The following is a 20,317-nucleotide window of genomic DNA, read 5'->3' on the forward strand; positions in this document are numbered from 1 at the left end:
CTTGAAGCTGTGGCAGATTATGACCTGTGGATTTGGCATTCTTTCTTTGGCATGGCGGGATCACACTATGACATCAACGTGTTGCAACAGTCTTCGGTGTTCAGAAAACTAGTGGAAAATCATGCTCCACCATGCTACTATGAGATCAATGGCCACCAATATACCAAAGGCTATTATCTAGCCGATGGTATATATTCAAAATGGGCCATTTTTGTCAAAACAATCTCGGCTCCATCAGGTCTGAAGAATTGCCAATTTGCTTCACGACAGGAGGCTTGCAGGAAGAATGTCGAGCGGGTATTTGGTGTGCTTGAAGCTCAATTTGCAATTGTCCGGTACCCTCCTCTAAGCTGGTCTCATGACCAAATGCGGGAGGTGATGCAGGCTTGTGTGATCATGCACAACATGATCATCGAGGATGACCGCAAGAATCATGGCAAGGGACATGGTGGTCCCTATGAGTGTCAGGGCCCTCTTGCGGAGGTTGATCATGAGTTGCCTGCGGAATTTGCTGATTTTCTCGTCATGCACTCAGAGATCCGTGATAGCAATGTTCACGAGCAACTTCAAAATGATCTCGTTGAGCATATGCGGAGGATCAAAGGATTATCAGCAAATGCCATGGCACCTTGATCTAGCCCCATTTATTACATTTGTTTAGTTGTTTTATTGTTTGTTGTATTTTAATTTGAAAACAATCTCGGCAAACATATTTATTTGTATGCTATATTTAATAAATGGTTGTGTTTTCGAAAACCCTATAAAAAAGTTTGGGGGACGCGACTGGGGAGCGATGTCCCCAGAACGCGGCACGAACAAAACACGTCCCCCAAACGCTCGATCCGGTGCCGTTTGGGGGACGCTTTGGGGAACGTGGTTGGAGATGCTCTAACATGTTTAGGGCATGGCCAACGCTCCATGCTGGATTACTTCCCTAGCCATCCACGTAGGTTCGGGTGGCCCCAAAGTGGTAATCATATAGCTTGCAGAGCAAAGTAGTCTCCTGCAGGAGATGTTACCTCTTCATAGCAAAAGGTTGGCTAGACAGACGCATGCAAGACTCGAAGGAGGATGACCATGTGAGACAGAGAAAAAGCTGAAACAATATCACAAAAAATGCTGCCACCGTTGGATGGTTGTGATACTTAATAGTTGCTCCATATATTTTAATCTGTATTAAATAATGGGAAAGCAGCATACCACTGCTCCTATAAATCATGCCCCTAGGGCATGGCCAACGCCTAGCTCCAACTTACTGCCATGTCAGACTCGGATGTCAGATCTCAGGTTCGGTAGTCGCTTCGCAGACAAAGTAGTGTCTTGCAGGGGAGGCTGCCTCCTTCGACGTTAATGGAAAGAAAAAGAGCAAAAGTTGTAGAGAGAGAGGAGATCAAGCCTAAAGGTAGAACCAAACGGGACATGCGCACTCACATGGAGAAGCAACAGAATATTGGTAGAGAAAAGGTGGGTCCCAAGTGAAGTAGTGGCTTCCGCCGTGAGAGTTTTGTTTCAACTACTACTTCATTTTTATTTATTATTCTTTTAGACATGGAGCGACATCAAGCGTATGCCATCATAGCTCATGCCCTTAGCTACCTAGGAGGCTCACCGGCGGGAAAAAGGTGCAGTGGGCATTATAAAGTATAAACACGAAACCACCAACCTATCTTATTTCTACTCTTTCTCTGAGTCACATCCAACACCCTAGAAACAAAACAAAAGACACATTCAGAAACACCATGTACCAGGGTGAGCAGAGAAATATATACATCGCAGAAATATATACGTCATGTAACCATAAACTAATGTACATAAAAAATTGGAGCTAGATGTAAGCTCTTTTACGTCTACATACAAGCTTTTTTTGCATGCATATACAAGATAATATACATCTATACATCTAACTAGCAGGTAAAAGACACTATACTACTAGGTACTAGCTAAAATATACATCTAGATATATGATTTTTTACATCTAGATAAAATCTATTATACATCTAACCACAAACTTATACATCAAAGATCTAACTAGCAGGTAAAAAGATACATCATAGTAGCCTAAATATGAATCTAGATATATGCTACTACATCTGTCCATAATTGGATGTCTCAGCTTTATCAAAATATATATGTATTTAGACGTGTTTGTGTTTAGATACATGCAAATTGTGATGTGTGAGTATTTTACATCTAGATATCAGCATTTTATGTGCATATAGAAGCTAACATTAGAAACTAAGATGGATCCAGTATAAACAGAACATACATCCACCTAGTCCTGATATACACATATGTATAAGACAAGTTACACTGAGATAGAAGGTAATATACATCTACAAATAGGAGCTACCATCTCACAGATACGTAATATACATCTATAAATGAACTGATATAGATTTATAAAAAACGACCCCTTACGGGTGCACACTGCAATTGAAGCAAACTACCACTTATATTCAATGCTTACATACATGGCAAAGAAAAGCAAAACACAACAGTAGTTAAAATGAGATAACATGGATAACAGAGGATAAACAACAGGTAATACAACAAAGTAACTTCTCCTTGCTGAATCCAACAAGCCTGTGTTATTGCAGCAAACATTTGTTCATCAGTTTGCAAGGTAGAAACCACATATGCATCACTAGATGCAGAAATCACGGCCCATGCCCACAAAAAATTAAAACTACATCAAATATCTAGCTCAATAACAACAGGATCATAAGCAAAATTGTGAAGAACTAGTATGATTTCTCATACTCGCCTTAGTAACAAATGGAACCATAGCTTGACGGGAATGAAGGGAAACCGCCCTCTTGCCCTACTGTAGTGTGCGCCTCTCGTCGTCGTTATCGCGGGATGAGGAGAACCGTCCCACAACCAGATCCTCTTCCATCGTGTCCGTGCTCCCACCATGCGACCAACGTTGCATCCACCACATCCACTACCGAGCTTGGGTTCCCCTATCGAGGTGCATCAGCGGTGTGATGGACCTGGAGGAGGTGCGACTCGGTGGGAAATCAATGGAGGAGTTCGATACGGTGTCATGCCAGTGAGAGGGGGGCGGCGGAAGCGGCCGGAGCCGGCCAGAAGCGGTGGCGCGTGGCATCCGGACTTCGCTTGTGAAGCAGTAACAGGGAACAGAGTGGCTTGTGAAGCAGTAACAGGGAACAGAGTGGAAGCATGCGATGGGGAGGCGCGGGTGGTGCTGGGTGTGGTGGATGGCGGCGCCAACGAGGTAGGGGCCAGGATCAAAGCAACAGGTACAGAGGATTTGGGAGAAAAAGCAAATGGGTGATACGCTCTCTCTCCGTGGGCGGAGGCACCGAGAAATGTCGTTGACTTGTGGCTAATGGTGGGGGATGGCGCTATCGTGAGGTACGCAGAGTGAGTACAGGATAAGTGAAGTTTGTGGTCAGCCAGGATAACCTCAAAATCACGAGTACTTGTTTTTCAGTAGGGTAGAAAACAAATTCAAGACGACAGGGCAAATAACCAGCAGATTATCAGTGCATCCCAATATCAACTTAAATAAGTACGTTGTCTGCCCGCGTCTTCCATACAAAGCATGACATAACGAGTGTATGAAGGAAAGGAAATCGTCGGTAAGTTAATGGTACAGCAACAGGATCTAGCTATATAAATCATCATCCTCCGCCGCAGCGGCTGATGACGCAAAAGGATCTGCAGCAGCGGCTGCGCCTGAAGCAGGAGCGTCAGGGAACCGGAACTCGCTGCCAAATCCACGGGATTGCTGCAGAGTCTGGGCAAAGGCCTGGTACTTCCGGATGTCGGCGTCGCTCACACTACGGCGCGCATACTTCATCGACTCTTCAAAGTGAGCAGCCCTGATCTCAGCAATCTCATCAGTCTCGTCTTCCTCCATGGCTTCAGGGTTGTCCTTCTTCCGCCTCTCCCTTTCGATGTCCTGCAAAGGTGAGTTCCATTCATAAGATCACAGGTATAAAGTCAGTAGAATTTGTTCACCAGAAGGTGCAGCACTGCCAGATCAATTCAAAGTAAATTGCTGGTACCTTTTCGATGTTTTCCCTGATGGCATATTTGCAAGAACGCTGGCAAATTTCAGTGATATCAGCACCACTGAACCCTTGGGTGTACTTGGCGAGAGCGTCCAGATCAACATCCTTGGCCACAGGGGACTTCCTGAGGCAAGCCTTGAAGATCTGGAGCCTCGACTCAACATCAGGAAGAGGGATGTAGATAAGCTGATCAAGGCGCCCTGGCCTAAGCAGCGCAGGGTCAATGATGTCAGGCCTGTTGGTGGCACCGATGATGAACACAGTTTTCTTGGCGTTCATGCCATCCATCTCAGTCAGGAGCTGGTTGAGGACTCTATCAGCAGCACCTCCAGCATCCCCAACACTGCTTCCTCTCTGCAATATGGTTCAGAGATATCAGCAAATAAGAAATACAGACAAGTAACACTCACTCAGTGGCCACAGCAGCACATACATAAGAGAAAAAAAGAGAGACTGACCTGGGTAGCAATCGAGTCAAGCTCATCAAAGAAGAGGACACATGGCGCTGACCCCCTAGCCTTGTCAAAGATCTCACGCACATTAGCCTCACTCTCTCCAAACCACATGGTAAGCAGCTCAGGTCCCTTGATACTGATGAAGTTAGCCTGGCACTCATTAGCAATTGCCTTCGCCAACAGGGTTTTACCACAACCAGGAGGGCCGTAGAACAAAACACCTTTGGAAGGAGACATGCCAAACTTCTCGAATTTCTCTGGATGCTCCACAGGGTATTGGACGGTCTGCAAGAATTTCATTTATGTTATACACCAAGTTACAGCTATAACAAAATAGCTTCAGAGTAGAGATAAAGGAAAGGACGATAAATACCTCCTGCAACTCCCTCTTGACATTCTCCAGACCACCAATATCTTCCCAAGAGACATTGGGGACTTCAACAACCTGATTTTCAAAAGATAGGTAAGAACTACAGAACATGTGCAAAACAGCCATACATATGTAAAAAAATCCGAGACAGGAAATAGAACCAAAGAGATACTCACAGTTTCACGGAGAGCAGATGGGTTGCTTGTTGTTAATGCAGTCTTGAAATGGTCGTTCGTCACAGCCATTGAGTTCAGAATCTCAGCATCAATGGTCTCATCATCAAGATCTATAATATCCATTTTCTCACGAATGCACTGGAGAGCAGCCTCAGTGCAAAGAGCAGCGAGATCAGCACCAACATACCCATGGGTGTCTCTTGAAATGTGTTCCAGTTCAACCTGCAATACAATTACAGAGGTCAATCATGGAAAGGTTCCATCAAATGAGCAATTATCTAGAAAACCATGAAATTCAAAAACTATTATCAAAGATTGCTCACATCCTCAGCCAACTTCATGTTTTTGGTGTGAATCCGGAGAACTTCCAGGCGCCCAACTTCATCAGGGACACCAATGTCAATCTCCCGATCAAATCTACCGAATCTTCTGAGGGCAGGATCAATACTGTTTGGGCGGTTTGTAGCGCCCATAACAATAACATGTGCACGGGACTTGAGCCCATCCATAAGAGTCAACAGCTGTGAAACAATACGCCTCTCAACCTCTCCATTGGTCTTTTCTCTCTTTGGGGCAATCGAATCAATCTCATCAATGAAAATGATTGATGGTGCATTCTTCTCAGCTTCTTCAAATGCCTTCCTGAGATTGCTCTCACTTTCTCCTGCTAGCTTGGACATAATTTCTGGGCCATTAATCAGAAAGAAGAATGCACCAGTTTCATTAGCAACAGCTCTAGCGATAAGGGTCTTGCCAGAGCCAGGTGGTCCAAACAGCAATATGCCCTTAGGAGGCTTCACGCCAATAGACTTGAAGAGCTGAGGATGACGCAGTGGGAGTTCAACCAGTTCTCTGATCTGGGCCATTTGCTTCCTAACTCCACCAACATCATCATAGCCAACCTCATCAAGCCTTTCCTCGTCCTCCCTCTTAATAGGCTCACCATCACAGAATATCTCAGTGTCAGGTGCAACGATGCAATACTCTGCAGGGTCAGTCTCTATAACTTTGAATTCCACACTCCTCATTCCACCCCTCACAAGGAAAAGGTCTCCCTTTCTCAAAGGGCGGTAAGCTTCAAGGAAGTATGCTGAAAAGACCCAGATGAATACAAGACTAGTTGAAGGGACTGGATGCAATCAAAGAGACTAGAAAATTGCAAATAGTGTAGCATAAAGTATATCAAAATTTTCTAATATATATAGTTTGGCAGCAATCTCACTACAAACTTGATTGTTGTGGTGATAGTTGAGATGATAGACTACAATGCCACATTATGAGAAAATTTAGCAGTACTATACTACACAAGTTGAGAAATAAGTAAAGTTATCTCTGCACTCATTAACAGACTTGTAAACAGCTTCAATTGAATAACCCAGATAGTATGATAATGTTACACAAAAGTATTGGAGGTTAACTAACTTAGGCCCTGACAAAAGAAAAGCAGAAATATATGTCTTTAAGGTTGTGTATCTTGGTGATAAAGAAAACTCACGCTTCAAGAAGGCATCAAACAAGTTCCCAGTAATGCCTTCAACCGTGTCATCAATAGGAAGAATGTGCACACGCTTCCCGTACTTGACATCTGGGCATTGATGGACAGACACCACGTCGCCAAGTCTCACTCTCAAGTTCTTCCTGACGGTCTTGTTCATCCTGACCTTTGGCTCCTCACATGTGTCGTCTGCAAGCACAATGCAGATTGTGTCCTTTCTCTTCTTACCCTGCAAGACAGTGATGAGAAAAGTTAGCGGGCACTAATTAGGAACTGCCTAGCATGCAGACAGAGGAATTATGACAAAGGGGCCAGTACAGAGAAGCATCCATAAATCAACAAACATGCCCCACTACACGTCTGGGGCAATGGATGGAACCATTAAGACAGAATAATTGTTGCACTACCCACTGCAGTAAGAATTGCAGAGCACGATGAACACTGAAACACCTAAATTGCGAAATAAAATTCATGTCTGCAGTGACAACACAAATCAAGAATATTTGCAGACGCTATTAGGAGAAACAAGAAAGCTTTAGTTTTTTTAACTTCTATCTCGGTTATCTAGTTTCACAAGTCAGGTTGCATAGTTACTTGTACCCTACATGGTGAATAATTTACCTAAGAAAGATAAAGATATACAGTTACCCAGAGCACAGTTTGAAACTTAGTAGATCGGTTACTTGGTCTGACCAGAGCTAATGAGCTAGGTTATGCGCTAAGGTGGAGTCTCTACCAAGGAAACCATGTACAAATAACTGAAGTGCCCCCCACCGTAAAATCCCTACAACAACTTTGTAACCCAGAACAAACTGCAATCTTGAGACGGACCTCTGAATCTAAGACCTTTTCGCCACAACAAGGTAGTAATCAGTAGACCTAGCCATCATCAAGCAGATCCCTAACAATCCCACGGCAAAGACTAAATTTTCCACCAGCCAAAGCGAACAGGGGCGGCCAAACCGAGAAAAGCTACGGTTTTTCCTACAGATTCGCGGCCTAGGCTCTTAACCCGCACCACCAGCCACCTGCATCACTCTAAACGACACCGGAATCCCTAGATCGGCGGCGTAATCAACAACCTAGGCCGTCGGATTTGGACCTGGAGAGAGAGAGGGGGAGTAAGGAGCGCGGGCGGGGGATACCTTGAGGAGGACGGTGTCGCCGCGGAAGAGCTGGAGGCGCTCCATGGTGTCGGGGTGGAGCGCGACGACGGAGTTGTCGTCATTGGTGGCCTCGTCGACGACGAGGCGGTTGGGCGACTTCTTCCTCTCGAGGATCGCCGTCGAGTAGTCCTTCTTCGCCCCCTTCCTGCAGACCAAACCGCCGACCCGGGTCAGATAAATCAAGAAAGAGATCCACAGTCGTCGGTCCGCCAGATCGGGAGCGGCGGGGGGCAGATCGGGGCGCGGGGACTTACGGATCGGAGGAGGAGGCCTCGCCCTGCGGGGTCGGGGTGGCCATGGTCGCGGGGTCGCCGGCGGCGGGCGGCGGGGCTAGGTTTCGGCGGCTCCGGGTGGTAGTTGCGGGGAGCGGTGGAGATATTGTTCCGCCGTGCGAAGAAAAAGTGAGGAGGCAGGCCGGGGGATTAGTTTACCTATATAGCTTCTTTCTTGGAAGAGGGGTTTGGGATTCACCCCGGCTCGGGGAACGAGTTCTACACGGAGTCGATGACGTGCGGGGCCGGGACTCTTCGTGGCCCACCGGTCAGTGAGGTGGGGTTCTGTGCGGGCTCGGAGTCCCGATCGGGGAGCGTTCGGGTGGGGTACACGTGGAAGGCTCTAGAAGGTGTGCTCGTCTCGACTCGACTCGTGTGTGTAAAGAAGGAAATAGTTGTTGGATCGGGGTCGGATGGAAGATGATCTCCCTTCACAAGTTTGGTATCTTCACGACGAAGGATAGCTTGTAACCGTGCTGTTCGTGGAATCGAATTGTCTTTCCGTTTTTTATCCATCATCAGTGTTTGGATCCATGTATGTTTAGACAAAACTGAGTCAATTATTTGGAACTTGATAGTACAATTATTTGGGACAGAGAGAATACTCCGGTTACCACGGAATACATGAACTGGACAACAGGATTCGTAGAAGAAGCCAAGAAATTTTTTTTTTTTTTGAAAATAACCACCATATATTAAGCACGCAAGCCCGCCTCATTAAAAACCTTCCAGTCCCCTTCGGTACCCTGGAAGGAAAAGAGTGCGTCTGAAAACTTGCGGCTATTAGAAGACAAAGTCAAGTTACATCAAGGGCGATCAGCTCCAACACGCAGGGAGGAGCTGCATCAAAAAGTAAACCAGAAAACCCTGACTTGCCTAACTGAGCTAGAACATGGGCTACACCATTACACACCCTATCAATTTTAGAGATCGAGATATCCTGATAAATATGTAACAACTCTCGGGCTTCAGCCATTAGAGCCCATCCTCCTGAATGGTCATCCATGGAGCCAGAGATAGTTTGAACAATACGAAGACAATCAGATTCCAGGATCGCAGGCCAGCGACCCAAATCTATCAAATGCTTCAAACCAGCTAACAAGGCCAGCAATTCCGCTTGTTCAGCAGTGGCACATGCAGTAACAAATCTCCATTCAGATAAGATAGTCCTTCCACTACTGTCTCTAATAATAATTCCAAGGCCAGCCGTCTTTGATGTACTGTCCCATCCAGCATCCACATTGGCTTTCACAAAACCCTCCGACGGGGCTGTCCACGAGGTAATACCCAGAGGACCCGCATTAGATATAGGAGCCGAAGTGTCAATAGAAGTCTGAGTGAAGGATAGATGATAGCTAACAAGATAGGATACCGAGGCAGAAATCGAAGCTTTACCGTCTCCATGAACCACGTTATTTCTGTGGTGCCAAACCCGCCATAGCAAAAAGATAACCTTAGACCTCATAGATTTTGAAATACCCTCCAAGAGATGAAGTAGCCATTCTTTCCCCGTATATTGGAATGACTCCTCAGGTGGGAGATGCCAGTGGCTTCTCAGTTCATGTCGCAGAGCTCTAGCAAGGGTGCAACGAACAAGAGCATGGAAACCATCCTCTACCTCGCAACCGCAGATAGCACAGACCGGGGTGACCGATGGCATTCGCCGGTGTAGACCAGAACGGACAGCCAAGGTGGCAGTAGCCGCCTTCCAGGCAAAGATGCGAACCTTTTGGGGTACTTCCGCCTTCCAAATTAGATTCCAAATGCCACGTTCGCCCACTGATTCCGATGAACTTTGTCCTGGGTTCACACTCAAGAGAGCTGATTGCATGCCTAGGCGATACGCCGATCTGACAGAGAACGAGCCGTTACTTTCGCCGCTCCAAGCAACAAAATCCTCACATGCCCTAGCAGGGATCTTGATCGATAGGATAGTTTCAGCATCCCATGGGTAAAAAATTGCGCGGATAGTCTGTTCGTCCCAAGTCCTTGAAACAGGATCAATAAGCTCTGATACCCACTTTTTCCTTGAATTACTACGCCGACCATCCACCTTCATAGCATCCTGTCTAGGTAACCAGTTATCACGGAATATTTTCACTTTACTTCCCGATCCAATGCGCCAGATCACACCTTTCTTCAGTAATTCTAAGCCATGTAGAACTCCCTGCCATGTTTGGGATTGATTTTGAATAAAGGCTGTGTCAAGTAAATCCCCTGTAGGATAATACCTAGCTTTAAGCAAACGAGCACACAGGCTATCCGGGTACTGAATTAGCCTCCATGCTTGCCTTGCAAGTAGTGCTTGATTAAAAATACGGAGGTCCCTGAAGCCCATACCGCCACATGATTTTGGTCTTGTAATTTTATCCCAGGACATCCAATGCATTCTTCTTCGGTCCTCCTCATCTCCCCACCAAAAATTCCGAATAATCTGAGACAAATCCTCAATAAGCCCATAGGGAAACTTGAACACTCCCATAGCATATGTAGAGATGGACTGAAGAACTGATTTAATAAGGATTTCCTTTGCACCAGAGGACATGTACTTTTCACACCAATCAGTAGCATGTTTTGAGAATTTTTCTTTTGTAGATTTGAACTTTCCTTTTTTTAATCTCCCTTCAGGAACTGGTAGCCCAAGGTATTTTTCTTCGAAGCAAACAGTATCATACTTCAGGATTCCTTTTAATTCCGATTGCACCTCAGGGGAGCATTTATCTCCGTACATGATTGAACATTTTCCCAAACTCACCAACTGTCCAGTTCCTTGCTCATATTTATCCAGAATAGATTTGATCACCATACCTTGATCAACGGTTCCCTCAAAGAATAACAGACTGTCATCTGCAAACAGCAGATGAGAAATACCTGGAGCTCTTCGGCATATATGAAATTCACGGAGAGCATTGCACTCTATTTCCTTCCTAATCAGGCAGGATAAACCATCAGCCACAAAGAGAAATAAGTATGGAGAAAGAGGATCACCTTGGCGGATACCGCGGGATGGGGTGAAAGGGTCCAACATATTTCCGTTAAAGCGAATCGAGAATCGCACAGTGGTGACACACGCCATCACCCACCGTATCCATTGTCTATGAAAGCCCAACTTCGCTAAAACCCCTTCGAGAAAACTCCAGTCCACTCGATCATACGCCTTGGCTAAATCCAATTTATACGCACAAAAATTCCTCCGTGCCGCTGAACCCGATTGAATAGAATGAATACACTCAAAAGCCATGAGTGCATTATCAGTTATAAGACGTCCAGGGATAAAGGCACTTTGGGTCGGCGAAATTATGTCTTGCAAGATAGGACGAAGCCGATTCACGAGGCACTTAGATATCACTTTGAAGATCACATTACATAAACTTATTGGACGAAAATCCTTCAGTTCCTCTGGGTCATTCTTTTTAGGAATTAAGACAATCGCAGTGTCATTGACCTCTGCAGGCATAATACCATCATGGAAAAAACGCTGCACCGCCTTGACAATATCATCACGCAACAGGCCCCAATTCCGCTGAAGAAAACGTGCAGGAAAACCATCAGGCCCGGGAGCTTTAAGGGGACCAATTTGGAAGAGAGCATCACCGATCTCTTTTTCAGAAAACGGGGCACACAAGTCTGCATTCATGTCATCAGTAATACACCGGTCAAGCAGCCCCGTTATAATATCCGGGTTTATGTTCTCATCTTTAGCGTAGAGGTCTTGGAAAAAATCCCTAGCCATATTCTCCATCTCAACAGTGTCAGACGTCCAAGTACCGTCACTTCTTTTCAGCTTGCGGATACTATTCTTTTTCTTCCTCCAAGATGCTCTTCGGTGGAAGTACTTTGTGTTCTTATCTCCTTCGCGGAGCCAGGCAATACGGGAACGTTGCATCCAGAAAATTTCCTCACGATAGAGGAGTTCATCCATCTCTTTTTCAAGCCCCACCCTCTTAAGAACACTCTCTGCATCATTGAATTGGCGCAGATTATCAAGCAACTCCCTCTTCTTTTCAATCTCTTTTGGTATAGATTTAAACTTCGTGTGCTTCCAGCTATACAGACTAGACATCATCAAGCGGAGAGACGCAGAAACATCCCCCAGATCATTGCACGGGACACGGCGGGACCAGGCTTCCTCTACAGCAGCCGGCAGGGAAGGTTCCCTCTCCCACACAATCTCATATCTTCTCACAGGACGCTCACACCGACAGTTGGTCGCATTTTCGATGGATAGCAGAATAGGGCAGTGGTCCGACCGAGAGGAGGCAATATGCCTCAGCCGATGATCTGGGAACATACGAGACCACTCCGTAGAAGCAACCGCACGGTCAAGCCGGACTCTGACATTGCGATCACCTTTCTGCTTGTTATCAAAAGTCCAGGGGTTGCCCACAAATCCAATATCATATAAGTCACAGTGAGACAGAACTTCTCTGAAATCCATCATAAGTCTCTCAGAGCGGGGGGTACACGAGAAGTGCTCCTCCTGCCACATAGCTTCATTAAAATCGCCCATCATAAGCCAAGGCTTACTAGAATTGTCTTTGATCTGTCGCAACTTAGTCCACATAAGATGACGATCCACTGGTTTCGGTTCTCCGTAGACAAAAGTAGCTCTCCACATGTGATCATAAGGGCCACCGCTAACGTGAACATCAATATGGCGTTTACTGAAAGACAGAAGATCAACAGTAACATCTTCCATCCAATATAGGGCAATGCCGCCTCCTTTTCCATCTCCAGAAACTTGGTAGCAGTGTTTCATACCAATTCTATAGCGGAGATTCTCCACTCTTTCCTTACTCTGCCTCGTCTCGCAGATGAAAACGAGGCTGGGCTTGTAGGTCTGCACTAGGCAGACGAGTTCTTGAACGGTCGCAGCTTGCCCGATGCCACGACCATTCCAGCCTAAGGTCGTCATTGGGCCCGGCGGTCCTCCTCGAGGGAAGCCGCCGATTTTGCCAAATCATTATCAGAAGTGTCAGTCTTCCGTAGCTTAGTACGATCCCGGGGGTTGACGTAGCCTGGAGGTGGAGGTGGGACAGACAAGTCCCCCAATTCAGCGCCAGGAATGGTTGTTCCCGGCCTAGCATCCCCCAGGACCCCCATATCCAGTTGCTTTTTAGCCGCTGCAGCTTCATGATCATTCTTATCTTCATCCATGTGAGCCGTTTTTTCAGGACTTGTTGCAGAATCCTCCAAATCCTCCGTGTTATCTAGAGCAGCATCTTGAGACGAGCGTTTTTTTGCCGAAGTTTTCAGTCCCCCATGGCCAGAGAAACCCCCACGGGTAGGCTCACGAGGGGTACGTCGCTGTTCCATGTTTTGAAGGTTACTTCTCCTAGTGGCAAGCATCCAGCTCCCATATTGAAGATCCTTGGCCTCCCATGCCCCATCACCACACTCCTCGTGGTCATGCCCGAGGAGGCCGCAATGCTTACAGAAATATGGGATTTTTTCATACTTAACCGGCAGCCTCTTTCTCCCTTCTCCTTCAATCATAAGAGATACAAAACGCATCAAAGGTTTGCCAACATCAATTAAAACCCGCAGGCGCACATAATTCCCCTCAAAATACAGCTTTGGATTCATCTGAACCTCTTTAGTCTTGCCAATCTTCCGAGCGAGATCATCTAGGACATTAGTTTTCCGATAAAGCTCTGGGATACCATGAATCTGCGCCCATATATATAAACCATTGAAAGGTATCTTCTCAGGATCCTCTTTGCCATCATAATCCTCGATCAAAACAGCCCAGCCACGAAAGGTCCATGGCCCTTGGTGGACAACTTTCTTCCAATCTCCAAGGCAATGCATCTGGAAGATGAACAGGTTTTCCCCTGCCTCCCTGCAGGTTGGATCCTTGGAGAGATTCCAAATCGCTTTCATCTTGCCAAATAAAGCTTCTGAACTAAACGAACGAGTAGTGTGCACTTTACCGATTGCTAACCAACGAGCGTCCTTCTGGAACTCCTTCACAGCATCAACCGCGATCACCACATCATCCAGTTCATCTTCCCGGAGCTCCAGGTGAGCCAGCATGTCGTCCAGATCCTCTTCTTTCCCCGTCATCGCTGGCGACGAAGAAGAAGCCTGAAGATCCGTCATCGCCGAAACCCTAGATGTACGACCAGGAAGGTATACAAGAGGCGGGGAACACGGAAAGACACAGATGCGGATGCGGGGGTACACAGGCGTGGGATGGGTGGAGAAAGCTCGAAGAATTGATGGGAATCGAAACCGATCTCACGGAGGCGACGGAAATCGCCCACCGGAGCACAAAACCCTAACGAGAGGGTACGGAGCTAAAAATTCTTCTTACTTCTACGGCATGTTGTCTACCTGCTCGGCATGAAGCAATCCTGGTGATGCGCGCAGCGGGGACAAGGGCGACGGGTTTGTTTGATCTCTTCAATCATGGAGCATCATGGTGTCGTCGCGTACGCCCGTGCTAGCTGCTGCGTCCGGACAGGGTTAAGAAGCCAAGAAATTTGGTGTAACATCGTACGAAAAAAGTAAGTTAAATTGCTTGGAAACAATACTCGAATGCCTACGGAATTGCTTTTCTGTTTGGACTCCTTTGGATACACTCTGTTCTAGGTCATAGTGCCGTCAGAAAAAAAAATTACTCCTACGAGACTGTGCTCGAAATCTCGAATAAACCTGTCATATGGTGCAAACAGATGCAATTCGGTCGTATGCTTCTTGTGTTTCACCGGACTCTTCCTCTGAAGCTCATGTGCTCCATAAGTGCTGCTGCCTACAGAAAGCACACAAATTTCCTCTACTCTCTCAGGATTGTTCCGACGAAATCAGTCGTTCAAGCGTAAACAGTACAGGCCATTGACGCGTCACGCTGTCTGCGGATAGCATGGCCAGCAACTTCGCCTTTAGGCTATGTATGATTCGTCTTCGAAAAAACTAAACAAAAGATTCTTTCTGCAGTTAACACGGTTTATAATACAGTTGACACAAAAGCTTTACATTATCCTCTGTTTTCAAGCAATGCCCAGACTCTCGTATGGATTGGCATCAAACTTTACATGGGTGCAGACTTCTGTGTGTGTCACTCGCTCACTCACTCTGCAGTATACACCAGCGCTCATCATCACGACGTTGTTGGCTTGGGTAACCTCTTTGCAATTTCCTGTCCCAGGAACATGATTTCGTTAGGATGGTGTTGACAAAGTGTTCTCGATGGCAGCAGTAATACAGATCCAAAGCGTAAGCGGGGAATTCAACATAAGAGAAGCATTTAAAAATTGCGACAAGCCCCTAGAATTGTTTTGCGTAACTGGCCTCTCGAGAAAGAAAATTAAGATTATAAAAAACAAAATGAGATGGTATGAGTTGATATTGGTTTTTCGATGTAGTTCTGGTCCATGAGATGACTCATCCATAAATGATTTGACAAAATTTCTAAAGTCTAAGGCTTTGAGACATTAGATTTGATTACTTTGTCAAAAAAAAAACACCGCAATTATCACCACAATTGTTAACCAGCTAGTATAACTTATTGACTGATAATCTTCTACATTATGCCTAATAAAGTTGCCAGATGTACTCAGCCGCATACCTCGAATACTTGATTTATATTATCAGCTGTTTTTGCTGACGTCTCCATGAAAAGCATGCTATTCTTCTCCGCATACTCTTGTGCATCCTTCAGAAAGTGCACAAGATCATCAAAACAAAAGTAATCATTGCGACTTCACAATGAAGTACATGCTCATACCTGAGAAGCTACACTTCTACTTTCATGTAGATCAGCTTTGTTACCAACCAGAACCATGATAATACCAGAATTACCATGTTTTTGAAGTTCCTGCAGTATAGGAAATATGAAAGGGAATTTGAATATACGGCAGCCAAAATGAATATAAACAGTGGGATACATAACGGACTTCACAACTCTAATCTGTAAGGTACACTTCGATTATGTTCACAACCAATTCTGTTATGCAGGAATTATCCAGATAGAACATGGTCATCTCCAACATATTTTAAATATATAAGCACTTCAGCAGTCTTAGAGTATTGAGCATAAGAAAATCTAGTACTAAAGGAATGGAAAGCAAAGAACTGAATAAAAGAGAGTTAGCATAGTTCACCTTCACCCAATATTGTGCTTTCTTAAATGATTCTGGATTAGTTATATCATAGGCAATAATAGCAGCAGCAGCTCCCCTGTAATAAAGAGGTGCCAAGGCAGCATACCTGAAATTGACAGGTTATCTTATCAGTCATGACTTCTCAACAACTTGTTAAATACCTATCATTATAAGATGGTTAGAGCAAAAAAAAATGTACCTCTCTTGTCCAGCGGTATCCCAGATTTCAAACTTCACTATTGTCGAATCCTCCAATGCCAATGTTTGCGATAAAAACGATGCACCAACAGTTACCTGAAATTATTTAAAAAATAATAATGGAACTTCTGAAGCAAGAGAAATGCATCCAAGTCAAGTAACATTTCAGTTACCTTGGAAGTCGGATCGAACTGGCCACGAACAAATCGAAGGACGATGCAGCTTTTTCCAACACCCGAGTCCCCGAGCAATACCAGCTGCAACGTGAAGATAATGAGAACATCAAACAGAGCCACTAACCATCATTAGACACGATACATGCATTCAACAGGGCCAGCCATGAAATAAATTACTGGACAGAAGGAAAACAGAGTTTCAAATCGTTCATGTGCATAAATATATCTCCGCTTCTGTTTTTGTCACGCTATCAAAAAGAGTCACATTCCCAGGGTGAACAAAACAGGAGTCTGTTCAAACAACAACACTGTAATTTTGTGAAAAATGATAAAATGTTTCAAACAATGTGATTCTTTGGAGGCTGTCAAAACATGTACAAGCAACAAATGTCAAATGGTATGGTTTACATCTTATGTTTATTGACAATTGTACAGAACGTGCAACCAAAGCTTAATGTGGCACATTGGTCATGGAACATACCTAATTTTAAAAACATCCACGCATAAACACGCTATTTGTATGCACATATAGGTATATCCTGCCCCATGGGGATCAATGCTACCCAGAAAGGTGTTGCACCAATATGAATGTAGATCAAATTAATTGTGGAATAGTTAAAGAACGGGCGCATGAAGCAGCTGGCGGATTCTATTTTATTGGCCACCGAAATATCCAAAATCATCCAGTTAACACCAGATATTCACGCTAAAAAAACACCAGATTTTTATAGACTAAAAATGTTGAGCTGAGCAACAGCATGATTCCCACCTTGTACAACAGAGCTTGTCCATACTAAAATGATTTCCAGTTTCACTTATAAATATAAGACAGAACATATAAATATTACGGTAGGCAACAAGTAGACGATACAAACATCGATGCAATGTATTTCGCTGTATTCTACTGAAGGGGTATATTATATAGTACACATAGAAATAGGTGGACGAAGTTCAGTTGACCTGATAAGCTGGCGCAGAATACTACCAATCCATATACACTAGACCCTAGAGGAATTCTTATCCAGATCAAGAGTGCAGAAGAAAAAGTTAGTACGTTTTGAACGTTGTTCCAAGCTATCATATATCTGAATCTGGCCAGTGGTCTGTCTTCTGTACACTACCAGATGGTGTGGCTTAAATTAATTGTTGGCTCTAATGTCATGCAAGGGGAAACTATGGTTGCAAATACTTGCAATTGCTTGTCCTGATACCGCAAGCAACGACAATATAAGCAGGCGCAGACAGAAGGGGGGGGAGGTACCTTTCTCATGAATTATGCCAAATTTTAGAAACATCCACACATAAACAAGCTAGGACATATAGGCATATCCTGCCCCATGGGGATCAATGCCTACCCAGAAAGGTGTTACACTAATATGTATGTCAGATCAAATTAATAGTGGAATAGTTAAAGAATGGACGCATGAAGCAGCTGACAGATTCTATTTTATAGGCCACAGAAATATCCAAAATCATCCAGTACAACACCAGATATCCTAGAGTAAAAATGTTGAGCTGAGCAACTGCATGATTCCCACCTTGTACAACAGAGCTTGTCCATACTAAAATGATTTCCAGTTTCACTTATAAATATTACGGTAGGCACAAGTAAACGATACAAACATCAATGCAATGTATCTCGCTGTATTTTGCTGAAGGGGTATATAAGTAGTAGTACCCATGGAAATAGGTGGACGAGGTTCAGTTGACCTGTTAGGCCGATGCAGAATACTACCAATTCATATACACTAGACCCTAGAGGAATTCTTATCCACATCACGGTGCAGAAGGAAAATAGTATGTTCTGAATGTTGTTTCCAAGCCATCATATTTCTGAATCTTGCCAATGGTCCGCCTTCTCTAAATCAATTGTTGGCTCTAACGTCATGCAAAGGGAAACTATGGTTGTAAACACTTGCAATTGCTTGTCCTGGTACCGCAAGCAACGACAACATAAGCATGCGGACAGAAGGGGGGAAAGGGTACCTTTGCACGCAACTCGTTTGAGTCTGTAGCAGGAGAGCTGCCGTCGATGTTCCTCAGCCCTCCGGTACTTCCAGCAGCTGCACGCATGACAATACAGTAAGTAGTTGACTAATTCCTCTGCTCCAGCTGCAAGCTCTCGCACTCCATCTGCGGACACGCCGTTCTAACGAATCCTAGAGATTTATTACCGGCAGTTGAAGAGTGTTCTCTACCCTATTAAATTGAGGAAAATATGTGGCCTGACCAATATTAGGAGGCATCAACCCCAGCCGGGAAAACATTAATACCGATCGAGGCTCGAATTAAAGCTACGAACAGCATCAGACATCTATCCTAACACTCGAGGCACGGCAGCCGCAGCAGGCCACTGTCAGACGAAGAACGAATTGCATCGAAAAGATCAAAAGAGGAACGCCAACCAACCTGGCACGGAGGAGGAGCAGCCCATGGCCGGCGCTTCCCGGCGGCGGCGGTGTGGAACGGGGCCTGGGGTCGGGCTAGGGAGGCGGCGATCGGCTGCAGCCGGCGGGGCCGGGGACGGGGAGGGGCCGGATCCGGCGGTTGCGCTGTCCTCGGTTCGCTCGCAGGACTCCAAGGCTCTGCAGGACGTGTTGGTGTCGCGAGAGATGCTTTGCTGCACGGGGAAAGCAAGGCCAAGTCGTTACCTGCCTGGGCTCCGTATGTCAGTCTCATGCTGTGAAAACTCTTTTTTTAGACGTATCACACTTATATTATTTTTTCTTCGAGAAACATAGTATAGACGTAGACGCTCGCAAATACCTACATACACTCACTTCTCTTCTATTAACGTATATACACACACCTTACCCTATAAGCACCTCGGAGAGAGGGGCCCAAAAAGCTCGAAGTCACTACTAAACCTGTGCAAACGCGGTTTTAGAGCATGTCTAACAGACCCCTTAAAAGGAGCAAACCCGTATAATAACCGCCGTTATACGGGTTTCGGCTCTACCCGGCCGTCTAGCACACCCCGTAAAACCGGCCCCCGCATCGATTTTTGCTGTTTTCGATTACGGGGCGGGCTTCCGCCCCCTACTTGTGCGGGGTGGGAGGGGGAATAGAGGGCGAAACCAGTATCCCTTCTTCCACTGCGCGCGAACGGTTTCAACGAAACCCAACCGCTGCCGCCGCCGCTCGATCTCCTCCGCCCCGCCCTTCCCCGCCACGTCGCGGTCGGATCCCGCTGCCATGGATCCTCCGCAAGGTCCGCCATCCGCCGGCGGTCCATCTCCGACGGCCGCGGTGGTTGATGTCCCCGTCGTGGGACCGCCCAACGCCGGCGACGTGTCGGCCATGATCTCCGCCACCATCCCGTCGAAGAGGAAGAGGTTTCCGAAGCAATTCTTCGAAGGCCCTTCGCCGGCCGCAGCCCCGCCGGCGGCCAAGAAAGTGAGGATGAAGACGAAGGCGGCCGGGCGGAGGGGTGCTCCGCAGCCCAAGTTGAAGACCAAGCAGGTCAGCCGCATCGGCCTCGTGCCTCCACCGTCGTCCAAGGCCACGACCCCTCCTCCGTCCGATGCGATGCCCGCGCCGCCGCCACCCACCATGGACGTAGACAAGGTGTTCGACGTTGAGTCCACAACATCATACATGGACATGCTCAACGACTCGGCGGTGGATTTGGACGCCGGCATCGATGGGTTCGATGGAGAGTGCAACGTCGAAGATATTGATGATGAGGAAGAGGATGAGGGTGACGAGGAGGAGGTGGTTGAGGTTGATCCGGCTGCCGCCGGTTCATCATCGACGCCAAAGCCACGCACCGCCAACTACACAGAGATCGAAGACGCTACTTTGGTCCGTGCTTGGAGCAAGGTGGGGATGGATGCGTGCACCGGAGTTGACCAAGGCGGCAAG

General features: G+C 46.1%; 2 protein-coding genes across 2 annotated transcripts; both read right to left on the reverse strand.

Annotated features, from left to right (window-relative positions):
• Positions 1-3,492: 3,492 nt before the first annotated feature.
• On the reverse strand, positions 3,493-8,035 carry LOC124701459 (cell division control protein 48 homolog D-like). The gene is made up of 9 exons (XM_047233520.1): positions 7,957-8,035; positions 7,682-7,847; positions 6,537-6,765; positions 5,365-6,131; positions 5,042-5,263; positions 4,869-4,940; positions 4,499-4,780; positions 4,035-4,394; positions 3,493-3,928 (listed from the first exon to the last, which is right to left on the reverse strand). Exons 1-9 carry the CDS (start codon positions 7,998-8,000, stop codon positions 3,632-3,634), a joined length of 2,439 nt encoding a protein of 812 aa, XP_047089476.1. The 5' UTR covers positions 8,001-8,035; the 3' UTR covers positions 3,493-3,631.
• A 6,855-nt stretch (positions 8,036-14,890) lies between these two features.
• Positions 14,891-18,928, reverse strand: LOC124695685 (ras-related protein RABF1-like). Its single transcript, XM_047228510.1, has 8 exons — positions 18,863-18,928; positions 18,440-18,516; positions 16,451-16,534; positions 16,279-16,373; positions 16,080-16,185; positions 15,704-15,793; positions 15,545-15,631; positions 14,891-15,115 (listed from the first exon to the last, which is right to left on the reverse strand). The coding sequence occupies exons 1-8, from the start codon at positions 18,885-18,887 to the stop codon at positions 15,077-15,079; spliced, it is 603 nt and encodes a 200-aa protein (XP_047084466.1). The 5' UTR covers positions 18,888-18,928; the 3' UTR covers positions 14,891-15,076.
• Positions 18,929-20,317: the final 1,389 nt, after the last annotated feature.

This window comes from Lolium rigidum, chromosome 3, assembly GCF_022539505.1.
Source record: "Lolium rigidum isolate FL_2022 chromosome 3, APGP_CSIRO_Lrig_0.1, whole genome shotgun sequence".
NCBI classification, from domain to species: Eukaryota; Viridiplantae; Streptophyta; class Magnoliopsida; order Poales; family Poaceae; genus Lolium; species Lolium rigidum.

Coding starts and splice junctions, on each gene's coding strand:
- LOC124701459 (XM_047233520.1), bottom strand. CDS start 8,000: ATGGCCACCCCGACCCCGCAGGGCGAGGCCTCCTCCTCCGATCC. Junction 6,132..6,536: donor GTTTGATGCCTTCTTGAAGC/GTGAGTTTTCTT, acceptor GGGTCTTTTCAG/CATACTTCCTTGAAGCTTAC. Junction 4,941..5,041: donor CATCTGCTCTCCGTGAAACT/GTGAGTATCTCT, acceptor TTTGAAAATCAG/GTTGTTGAAGTCCCCAATGT.
- LOC124695685 (XM_047228510.1), bottom strand. CDS start 18,887: ATGGGCTGCTCCTCCTCCGTGCCAG. Junction 16,374..16,450: donor AGTTCGATCCGACTTCCAAG/GTAACTGAAATG, acceptor AAATAATTTCAG/GTAACTGTTGGTGCATCGTT. Junction 15,794..16,079: donor AAGCACAATATTGGGTGAAG/GTGAACTATGCT, acceptor CCTATACTGCAG/GAACTTCAAAAACATGGTAA.